Source organism: Sinocyclocheilus rhinocerous, unplaced genomic scaffold (genome assembly GCF_001515625.1).
Source record: "Sinocyclocheilus rhinocerous isolate Xijiao unplaced genomic scaffold, SAMN03320098_v1.1 scaffold3366, whole genome shotgun sequence".
In the NCBI taxonomy this organism is placed as follows: Eukaryota; Metazoa; Chordata; class Actinopteri; order Cypriniformes; family Cyprinidae; genus Sinocyclocheilus; species Sinocyclocheilus rhinocerous.
In genome coordinates this window covers 91621-103757 of record NW_015637533.1, presented here as the reverse complement: position 1 = coordinate 103757, position 12137 = coordinate 91621, and the positions used below count along the sequence as shown (strand labels likewise).

Genomic DNA, 12137 nt, shown 5'->3' with positions numbered 1-12137 from the left:
CACACACACACACACACACACACACACAAACAGAGAGAGAGAGAGTGTAACACTGAGAAAATCAGCAGTTTCACTGTTTTACATGAATGTCATTTGCGGTGAACATGAATCTTAATCTCATGGATTTTATTAAGAATTGTGAAATCGCTCAAAACACATCTCCTCTAAACTGACCAGTGAAATCACTTCTTGCTCAACGCATCAGCCAATCAGATTTCTCTTGTGTTTGTTTACAGGTTTCTGCTCTGACATCACAGAGATTCAGTGTAGCATGCTGCCGTACAACCAGAGCGGCGTGTTGCCGGGGACGACGGTCGTCAAGAGCAGCGAGCTGCAGATGTTCCTCAAGTTCTTCAGCTACCTGAGTCAACTGTCCTGCTACAGACACATCATGCTGTTCGGATGCTCCATCGCACTCCCACAATGCATCAGCCACAGAGACCGCAGGTCTGTGACACCCATCACACTCTGTCTCGTATTCAGCTTCAGTGTGCTTCATTGCCAGGTTGTTGATTTGCATGTAAACCAGATAATCAATATCTGAATTTATTGAAAGGATAGCCCCTTGAGATGTAACATCTCACTTTCAAGGGGGTCCTATAAACACAAAAACAAAATATTACAACATAAACAAAACATGCGCACACACAAATATACAAAAACAAAAGACATACAGTAAACCAGTCCCCCACTCCCACAGCATGATTACAAAACAATCAACGTCATACATAAGCAGAATCAACATAAGAAAACTTAGAAACATACACAAACTATTTTTAGATAAGAAAATAGAGATAGCCTAAAACAATGAAAGGAAGTAACAGATCTCAAAGACTGAGGAAGATTATTCCAATCAGAAGGAGCTTTATATTGAAAAGACCTACGCCCGGCTTCACTAGAAATTCTGGGAACAAAAAGAAAGGAAATTGCACATGTCTAAGTGAATAAGAATATCTGTATGAAACCAAATACTGTTTCAAATACCAAGGACAATCAAAATAAACACGTTTAAAAATAAACAGAGCCAATGAAATTGTCTTCTAGATTTAGAATGTAACCAATTAAGCATTTCGTACATATGGCAGTGATGAGTACGATATGGACACCTTCACACAAATCTACACAAAGAATTATAAACCACATTAAGAGGCTTCAGATAAGTATCAAAGGTATTTTGATATACAATATCAGCATAATTAATAAGAGGTAATATTAGCTGAGAAACAATACTTTTCCTAACATGACATGTAAAACAATTAATTGAACGGTAAAGTAAACGCAAGCAACCATATATTCTATTAATATAATCAATATGGGGCTTAAAAGAGAGTTCAGGGTCAATCCAAAGACCAAGATATTTAAATGAATCAACAGACTCAAGAAGTAAACCATCATCAAAAGTAATATTCAAATCAAAAGGAAAAGAACGACACCGTCGCATGCCAAACAACGTACAACAAGACTTCTTCTTATTCAGTGTAAGCATATTGTTATGAAACCATTTTTGAACCAAGTTAAAATCAGTTTGTATTGTAAAGAATTCTGGAAAATCAGAATCACTGGTATAAATAACAGTGTCATCAGCATAAAGATGTACTGAACAATTAAGGCATATTTGAGATAAATAATTAATAAAAATAGAAAAAAGTAGTGGACCCAGAGTGGAACCTTGAGGAACTCTTTTCAACAATCGAATAATCAGACTGAAAACCTTGGAATACAACATACTGACGCCTGTTATGCAGATAAGCATTAAACCAAAGAAGAGCATTTCTAGTTAAACCAATATAAGACCATTTATCAAGAAGAAGGTAATGATTGACCATATCAAAGGCCTTTGAAAGATCGATGAAAATGGCACCTGTGGCTTGGCCTTTGTCAAAGGATGAGAACACATAATTTGTGAAATCGGGTTATTTCAGTCAACTGATTTTTGTTAGTTATCAGCGTACTGATGTGCATGTAAACATGCTCATTGTCATGAAAGTCAGAAGCACAGAATCCTCTAGAATCTCACTGTATTTATAGCATCAAGATTCAGCCTGAAACTGATGGAAGTTGAATTTAAAAATGTTATTTACAGGTTTAAAAGACAGAAATCCCAGGTTTTCAATGTAGACACTTCTCGACCTTGCTGTCCCTTCACATACACACTCATTTAGCAGATGCTTTGGCATAAATGAGCAGTAATACAGATGATGAAAGTGAGCAGCAGTCAGTGCCGGGTAGATTACTTACACATTGTAGTCCATTAGTGATCACAAATTACATAATGGAAATTGTAGTTAGTAATATAATCTGTTGGATTACACATATTATCACATTAAACAATGCTTCATCATTCATGCCCTCAGATCAACGAAGCCGACAATCAATCAGTCCCAAATAGAAAAACAAAACCTGTGCTGATTGAAAGAACACAAGTTAATGAAAAGACTGAATGCAATACTTTGTAATAATATAGCATAATGAGAGATCTGCAAGCACTTTTTTAAAGGGCTGCTCATTTTTTAATGGTAAAAATCCTTAAAAAAAAGTGCAAAAATTATCCACTTTTTGGGGGAAGTTGTTATACCCTGTCAGTAAGTTTTATTCCAATGTGATAATATTAACTAGCATTTTATAAGAAAAAGAAAATCCTCTCCAGGTCAAAATGACCCGAACAACATGAGGGTTAACATTAACTACTTGCAGTGTTGGAGTGTTTCTATAGTTTGTTCTGTCTTGTTCTGCCGCAGGACTCTGGTTCTGCCCTGTCAGTCGTTCTGTGAAGCGGCTCGTGAGGGCTGTGAGCCTGTGCTGCAGATGTTTAACGCGTCCTGGCCGGAGTTCCTGCGCTGCTCTCAGTTCACCAACAACACGGGAACGAACGCTGAAAACATGCCGCTCTGCTACACGCCGCGACACGCCAGAGGAAAGCTCTGTGAGTGCTCGTCCAGTACTGGAATCACGTCTGGAATGGTGACGCTCTGATCGCTTGTCTTTTTGTGATTTTGTCTTAAGCTGCGTGTGGAAGAAGCGATCACTTCCTGTGTGCGAGCGGAATATGCATCCCCCTGAAACTAGTGTGCAATGGATACAACGACTGCAACGACTGGAGCGACGAGGCCGACTGCAGTAAGTGTGTGCTTCTCATTTTCTTAGTTGTGCATCAGATCCAGCCCCATAAAATATGAGATAAGGAAGCAAGGAAAGAAAACGAGGATGGAGAAATTGATGGAAAACCTGTAGAGTGCATCAGTGCTGCCCACTTTTTCAGTGCCGCTGGTTCCAGAAGTATTTTTCCATTCATTTTTTCCCATAGGGATTTTAAAAGTCTTCATTTAAGTATTATAATCCATGGACCAAATCAGCCAGCTATGAAGAGAATCACAACATTACAAACTTTGATTTGAAGCAAAAAAGTGCCACATTTATTGCAAAATATGCATAGTATTTTGAGAGCATGGGGAGACTGACTTGATTATGTCATTAGCGGTGCTTCATGAGAGTGTGGGAGCTAAAGAGTGCTTTTTGGCAGGATTTGCTCACTGCAACTCCCTGATTGGTGGAATTTTCTTTAGCGCATCATGGGTAAGGTAGTTTTTCTCCAGGGATTCTGCTGTTAAAAGTGATTATTTAAAACATATATTGAGATAATGTGAACAGATGCCTTTAACAGAAGCCAATGCCAGCAGGTGTGTCTTTAAAGGTTTGTAAGTTGTTAAAAATCATTTTCCCTATGGGAAAAAATGAATGGCATTTTTACTTCCGGAACCTGACTGTTGCTCTCTGTTTAATACATTTCTTGACACTTCAGAGCGTCATCAGCTGCGCTCAAGGGATCTGCCCTTATGCTGCTGAGGATTGGTTATTCATAATAAATATTAATAAAACAAGATGCCCTGTTCAAAATATGATTTATTTAAACTGCAATCACAAATTAAAATGACTGTGACAGATGAAGGAGAAGAATTTGTACATTATCAGTTTTTCGACAAGAAAAACTGCCTCCTCGCTCATAGCTCCTCTGAAAGCTTCCTCGTTCCTCGCCTCCTCACGATGCAATTAGAGAATCAAGACGTCCTTCATGATGGCTGAGTTTGATCGATATCCGGGTCACGACTGGAGGACGAGGAGCGAGGAAATGAGGGCGCATAAGCTTGAGTATTGAGAAGCACCTGTGCTCACACACAAAGCAGTAGCTGATTCCTGGGAGTGCAGTATGTGATTTGCATTCACAGAATCACACGTTCTCTTTCATTCACTGTGATCCTCTCGCTCTGTCGTTTGTCCAGCTTGTGCGGATGGTCAGTATTTGTGTACCACCGGTCGCTGTATCAGTTCTGATCTTCTGTGTGACGGCTACGATGACTGTGGTGATCTGAGCGATGAGCAAAACTGTGGTGAGTTCTAGAGCTGTCAGAGTTAACATGTTAACACACGTGTTGGCTTGTTGGAGTGTGTAAAGAGGACTTTGTGCTGCTCTGATCAACTGGGTCTGATGAAGATTTGACTCTGAACTCTAAAGTTGCGGCTTACCTATAAAGACTTTCTGCTTGTGTTTCATTTAATTTGAGACATAATTCAGAAATAATGTGCCCTCTGTGCTGTGCTGTGCTGTAGTGTGTGACCCGACTAAAGAGCATCGCTGTGGAGAAGGACGCTGTATTCCTCGAGACTGGCTCTGTGACGGAGATCACGACTGCCTGGACAAAAGTGACGAGCTGAACTGCTGTGAGCCGCTGCACATCACACTCACACACTGGTCGCTCTTTTGCAACTAACTTTCTCAGCTGGTCGCACGAGCACATGATTTGGTCGCAATATTATTATTATTTTTTTTAATAATAATAATTATTAACTTAATTTTTTTTGCGCTACAACATGGGATTATTCAATGCATGCTGATTAACTTTTATTATAGTTTATAGTTATATGGAAACGAAAGTGGTTAACATTTAACCCGTTCTTTATCATCAGTAGTATTATTTGTGATTTGAATTATGTGAATGGGAGTTTCTCTTTTGCTGTGTTAAGCCGCGGGCTTTGGATGCTTTCACTTTCGAATTTCGAAATCTTGTTGTCACTGTATTGCTTAAATACATCTACACACCTTTCATTGTTTTAATACTAAAACAAAAAATGGATTCATTGTTATTCTTAATTAAAAAGCACAACAACAATAAATCAGTAAGATACAATGACAAACTAGCTTACAAAGTTTGTGGATATGCTCGGCCCTGGCAGCTTTTAGAGCCTGTCTATAGCTGGACATACTGTTTTTCCACAATTCTAAAAACTTCCAAGTTATTGTTCACGACTTTCTTTCTGTCTCTCAGCTCAGGGTTTGTGTCCTCCTGGTCAGTCCAGTTGTACTTCAACCTCCTGCTCCTCTGGCTGTCATGGAAACACGTCATGTGACCTGCGCAACACTGGCAACAACTGCAGTGAGTGAAACGACTGACCTCTGACCTCTAGCTAAACACAGAGCGCTGCAGAGTTTCCCATGATTGCTTTAGATTTAGTGTTAATGTTTGTGTGTCACAATGGTACTTTGACACCATGCTGTAAAGCAGCTCTACAGAAGACAATAGAGTCATTATTCAGATCAATTCAGATCAATGAATTTAAGATAATTCGGTAACCTGTACAGTTTCCTATGAGGGTTAGATGATCGTGTGTGTGTGTTTCAGAGTGCTCACCCAGTCACTTTAAGTGCCGCTCGGGAAGATGTGTTCTCTCATCCAAACGCTGTGATGGACATACAGACTGTGACGACGACAGTGACGAGGAAACATGCGGTGAGTAAAAATACACACTCACATGACATGATAGACAGCATTATTATCCCGCTCACAAATATACACAGTGTTTCCTGTGTGTGTCTGTCACTAGGGTGTGTGGAGCGGGGCTTGTGGGAATGTCCCGGAGACAAAACCTGCATCCATCACAACATGATCTGTGACGGCTTAGACATCAAAGACACGTTAATATTTGACACAGATGTGTGTGTGTGTGTGTGTGTCAGGTGGCTGTGAGCCCATCTCTCTGGAGATCTGCATGAATCTGCCCTATAACTCCACCCGCTTCCCCAACTATCTGGGTCATCACTCTCAGAAGGAGACGTCTGTGAGCTGGGAGTCCTCGCTCTTTCCTGCACTCGTTCAGACAAACTGCTACAAATATCTCATGTTCTTTGCGTGTACGGTGCTTGTGCCCATGTGTGACCCTGTAACGCAGCAGAGAGTGCCGCCCTGCAGGTCAGTCTGTGTCTGTGTGTGTATATGCACCTTTATAATTTTATATACAGTGGGGAAAATATTTATTTGATCCTCTGCTGATTTTGTAAGTTTGCCCACTTAGAAAGAAACGAAGGGTCTGTAATTTTTATGGTAGGTTTATTTTAATCACACACACACACACAGACACACACACACACACACACTGCACACTGCACACTCTCGTGTGTTTGTTTTCAGCTGCATGTAGCAGTCACGAGATGGAGTGTAATAATCATCAGTGTGTTCACCGATCGCTGTGGTGTGACGGCAGGAGACACTGCTCTGACAGCTCAGACGAGTGGAACTGTGGTAAGAGTTCCATCAACTCAACTTCTGCCTGCTGATCTTTACATTTTAAATCATGTTAATGTCATCTGTGATCATACAGCAACTGCAGACAGACTGAAGTGTATTGTTGTAAAAACAACGATGTTAAGATGGTGACCGATTAGTAAGTGATGGCCGGCTCACAGTGTGTGTGTGTGTTTGTGTGTGTGTGTCCAGTGTCTCTGTCTGATGATGGTTTTGTGATGGTGCATAAGGCTGGGATGGAGTATCGGGTTTGTGTGGATGGATGGAGCTCAAACCTCAGCAGCGTTGCGTGCACACAGATGGGTTTAGGGTAAGGTCAGTACACACACACACACACACACTCAAACTCACACTCACACACACACACACACACACACACACACCAAAAACACTCAATGCCGGAGATCAGATGCTAAAGCACTGCTCACATGTGCCACATTTGCACTGTATTCTTAACATGCAGTGCATCAGTAAGTGGCTTTCTGTTACTTTAGTTTTCATGAGTTTTTCGCAATCTCCAGAAAAACACAGCAGAACCCTGATCTAATATATTACAAGTCTTAAAGATCTTTCTCCGTCTAAATGTATTAATGATGCTGTGATTTGCGGTGAGTTATGAGGGAAATTATGCCTGCCAGTCTCTCCTGTACAAACGTGAGTGTGTGAGTGTGTGTGTGTCTGAGTGTGAGTGTGAGTGTGTGTGTGACCTAGCTGTGCATTTGGAAACAATATGACTAAATCAAATGTTCACATCCCATTAGCTACATCTGAGGGTTGTACAACCCCAACGTTTTGTGAAATGCTATAAAATCAAGAACCTGTGATTTGTTCATTCTCTTTAACCTTTATATAATTGACTAAAGTACAAAGAGAAAATTTCCATTGTTTTCACTGGCCAACTTAATTTTATTTTGTAAATATACCATTTTTTTTATTTTGATGGCTGCAACACACTCCAAAGCAGTTGGGACAGAGGCGTGTTTAACACTGTCACATCAACTTTCCTTTTAATTACAATGTTTAATTGTTTGGGAATTGAGGATAGTAATTGTTAAAGTTTTGCAAGCAAAATTTTTGTCCAATCTCACTTGATAGAAGACTTCAGCTGCTCAGCAGTTTGTGATCGTTGTTGTCTGATTCTCCTTTTCATGACTGACACATGTTCAATAAGAGACAGATCTGGACTGATCTAGCACATTCACAGTCTACGAAACCACGCTGTTGTAGCACATGCAGAACAAGACCTGGCATTGTCTTGATCTAATAACCATGGACTTCCCATGAAAGACGTCATCTTGATGGCAGTATATGTCTCTGGACAATTTCAGTATATGCCTCCATGTCAATGGTACCTTCACACATATGCCAGTCACTCATGCCGTTTGCTCTGATAAACCCGTATGCCATGACAGATGTTTGCTTCTGCATCTGTCGGTGGTGAAAGTCTGGATGCTCCCTTTGATCTTTGGCTCTGAGAACTCGACGTCCATTGTGGACTCATCTGAGCAAGTCAAGCAGGGCTGGATTGGTAATCGGGCATACCGGGCATTTTCCCGGTGGGCCGACGCACTTAAGGGGCCGACAAAATGTTTTGTTTTTTTTGCCAAGGACCATCACGCAGGGACAGCGAGCAGCCAGTGGCCCATTGGATTGTCTCCTGTAGAGACAGCGTAAACCATCCAATCACAATGCGCTATAGACGGAGCGATTAAGTATTTTGCTCCGCCTATATAAAGATCGCTTCACTCCAACTTCTTCCTCGTCGGCTTTTCCCACGTTTTCACAGCAGATTTATCAAGAACAGGATTGCTCTGCGGTGAGTGATGCTGGCCAAAGAGCCAGGCAGGAGGAGGAGAGGAGAGTAGTTGAATCGGTAAAGTGCTTGATAGGGACTCGCAACGGAGGCAGACATCTAACCTATCCTAATGTGTGTGCATGCCATGGGTGTAGAATACATAACAGAGATGCGTGAAAAGTAACGGCCCTAGTACTGAGCCTTGAGGTACTCCATACTGCACTTCATTCACTGCTACGAATTGATGGCGGTCAGATAAGTAAGATTTGAACCATGCTAATACACTTCCACTTATGCCAACAAAGTTTTCTAGTCTATTCAAAAGAATGTTGTGGTCAATAGTGTCGAACGCGGAGCTAAGATCCAGTAGCACTAATACAGAGATACAACCACGTTCAGATGAAAAGAGCAGGTCATTTGTAACTCTAATGAGAGCAGTCTCATTAGAGACTCATTAGCAGTACTGTGATACGGTCTAAATCCTGACTGAAAATCCTCACAGATACCATTTTTTCTCTAGGAAGATAGTTTTGGTACTATGAAAAGGTTCCCGCGGTGCGAAAGGCCCTTATCTGATGTGATACTGTAGCTGACAGCTGCATGGTTACAATTTTATCTCTAATAGGATCGATCTTGGAAGTAAAGTAGTTCTAACTTAAACAATAAGTATCCTAAACTCCCCAAAAATTAAACATTGTAACTAAAGGGAAAGTTGATGTGACACAGTGTTAAACGTGCCTCTGTCCCATCTTTTTTGGAGTGTGTTGCAGCCATCAAAATCAAATTTTGTTTATATTTACAAAATACATTTAAGTTAATCAGTGAAAACTTCGGAAATCTTTTCTTTGTACTTTTGTCAGTTAAATAAAAGCGTATGGTTAAATTGGATCATTGAAGGTCAGCAGCAAAGACATTGGTTAATAAAATGGGATTAAATACATAAAGGATATTTGTGTTATTTATCATACTCAATTATTGCAGGTTTGTGTCATATTCTGAGTTTGCATTTCGCTGTTTTTATTAATTTTGAGAAATACTGAATCTGTTTCTGTGCGAGTGAGATGAGTAAATACATGTTGACATTAGTCTGGAACTACAGAAAGATCATGTTCACACAGCGCTCACAACTCCTCTGCACTCACTCCTGATTCCTCTCAACATTAATACATGAGTGTGTGTGTGTGTGTGTGTGTGTGTGTTTTACTGCACACACGACAGCAGCAAAAATGCAACACGCTCCATGTTAAATATGTTTGGAAACTCAATCCATCAGATGACACTGACCAACATCATTTCCTGTCTGCAGGCAGAGCTGCACATCATCCAAGAAGATCTCACTGAAGTGCACAAGAGACAGTATGTATGAGTGGCACACTCACACACACACACACACCTCTGCTGGCCATAAGACACTGTTTCATCCTTCATGGACCTTTTTCACATTTGCGCGATTCTCAGCAGCGGAAGTCGTCATAGTTGGGTTAACTTGAAGAGCAGTGAATGGGAGAGTAACACACATATATTTTTTGCATTCCCATTTGCTCAAATAGCAAAAGAAAAACTCCACGATAGTGTCTTCATGACTTTCAATAAAAGGGAAAAAACTGAGAGAGACTGAACGGCAGTCAGAGGAGAGAACGATGTAAAATTTACCGTCCCTCCCATAGACGCTGCATTAGAAACACCCTCGCATTAGCGTTAACTGTTTTTTTTGTAATTTGATGCAAAGGTGATATAATACAAAGAATAGTGCTATAAATGTACATACATTTTTTTAAAAACACAAATATGAAAAATCTTTGAGGTTTTACGATGCTGATGACCGTTAAACGCGTCATCACAGTCTTGTGAAAAGGGTCCATTCTCTCTGTTTGTCCTGTGTTTCAGAATGTGGCCGTCGGCCCGCTGCCCGGATGGTGAAGAGGATTCTGGGAGGCCGCACGAGTCGTCCGGGCCGGTGGCCGTGGCAGTGCTCTTGAGAGAATAAGTTCACGGGATAATTCATATAAACATGATTATAAGTTGATCCCTTGTCATTTGAAATGTAACTTAAAGCTTAAAGAGTTAGGAATAAGGACGTACAATGATTTATTTGCCAAACGGCAGTCATTTTCTTTAAATCACCGTCAATGACGGAAGCTTCCGGGCGAGCGGATTCTCCGCAGCTTTCTCGCCTCCGCTCTGTTGCTCTGACTCGTCAGGATTGTAGTGCGTTCTCAGTGATTTGCTGGTCTGCGGCTGATTTAATGCGCGAGGTAAGCTGTCAGCGACGCGCTAGCCCAAGCGGAAAAATGTGCTGATCCTGTCAGTTCTCGATTGTCGAGAATCACATTGTGTTTGATGCAAAACCAACTCGACTAAATCAAAAGAAAAAAACATTGTAACTGTATATTTTTGTTTTCTCAAGCAAAGCAAATTTTAAAAGTCCACTGAAAACATATCTTCTTACATTTTTGGTCACAGACAAGGTATGTTGAAGATATACGTTATTATCAACGTTATTGCCTAAGCGGTAAATTAAAAAAATATATATGTCTATAAAAACGTGGGCTATATAAAATTTTAATAATAACAAACATCATATTGTTCCCTTTGTTTTGCGTATGCTCGTGTCGCTTACAGTTAAAGTCATTCTCTGATTTTATTATTGTTTGCAAGGTTGCAATGTTACTTTGCAATATTCTAAATATTTTTGTTTATTTTGCATGGCCTGTTATTGGAGTAGTGTCACCCGGGTGGGAGTTTTAACTCCTATTCACTGGGAATAAAAAAATAATTTAGCTGATGCAGAGAGACATATAGAGCAGGGGAATCCCCCCCATCTCCCCACCCTCTGATTACATATCATAACATAACTTCACGAGTTCACACTTACATATAATTAGTTGAAGTATAGTAATGCGTAGTTGGCGTGCTGTCCAGGGAAGGGCTCCGAGCTCGGAAATGGCCCGAACCCAGAGTACCCCCACAAAAAGCAATTGAGCGAAGGACAGCCGCCAGACTAAGGATGCCCCCCCCAAAAATAAGCACTGAGATCTGGCGGGGGCTGGTGTTTGAGATGCCGGTAGAGTCTACGTACGCCGGTGGGAGCGGCTTATGCATTGGAAGGGTGAGCCCTACCGGCCGATGGGGAGGAGCAGCGTGATTGTAAAGCCTGACCAGGAGGGCCCGAGTTGCCTCGACTGGAACAGCTCACGGTGTCGCGTACGGTCCCTACTGGCTGACAAGCCCCTGCTGATCAGTGGGCAGAGGGCAAGTGGCTGACCGAGAGGGCCCATGAAGCCTCCGACTGGAGATCAAGACTCAGGACGACGGACGAGTGGGTCCTCTCGGTTTGGCAAGGAGGACTCTCACGACATCCGACGGGAGTTCAATACTCACGGCATCAGATGGGTGAGCCTCGCCTGTAGTCGAGAGAGAAACATATTTGCTCCACCGGGAGTGCTCTTGCAGCATCTGACAGGGAGTTCAATGCTCAGAACAATTTGAGTTGTCTAAAAGGGTAGATGCTATGAGGATTACTTTACGTAATTGTTTGACAAATTCAATAAGCTGCTTCTGATAACACGTCAGAAAATCTTTGTGCTGCTTTGCATCCGAAAGTTAAGCGCATGACAAAATAGAATTTCCTGTGCCAGCATACCCCAAATAAGTGCCATGAATCTGGATGGATAGGCATAGCTTTGAAAGCTGAGGTGATGTCGACTTTTGCCAGCCAAGTGCTAAGACCCATGATTTTATCATATTGATTGCATGATCAATGTCCT

At 41.4% G+C, this 12137-nt stretch overlaps 1 protein-coding gene across 1 annotated transcript in view; it reads left to right on the top strand.

The window, feature by feature from the left end:
- The window catches only part of corin (corin, serine peptidase), a 36809-nt gene that overhangs the window by 5673 nt on the left and 18999 nt on the right, over nucleotides 1-12137 (top strand). The window contains exons 5-11 of the mRNA XM_016563946.1: nucleotides 237-447; nucleotides 2739-2923; nucleotides 3004-3117; nucleotides 4278-4385; nucleotides 4606-4747; nucleotides 5327-5433; nucleotides 6011-6242. Of these exons, the coding sequence (XP_016419432.1) occupies nucleotides 237-447; nucleotides 2739-2923; nucleotides 3004-3117; nucleotides 4278-4385; nucleotides 4606-4747; nucleotides 5327-5433; nucleotides 6011-6242 (1099 nt within the window). The remainder of the gene's footprint in view (nucleotides 1-236; nucleotides 448-2738; nucleotides 2924-3003; nucleotides 3118-4277; nucleotides 4386-4605; nucleotides 4748-5326; nucleotides 5434-6010; nucleotides 6243-12137) is intronic.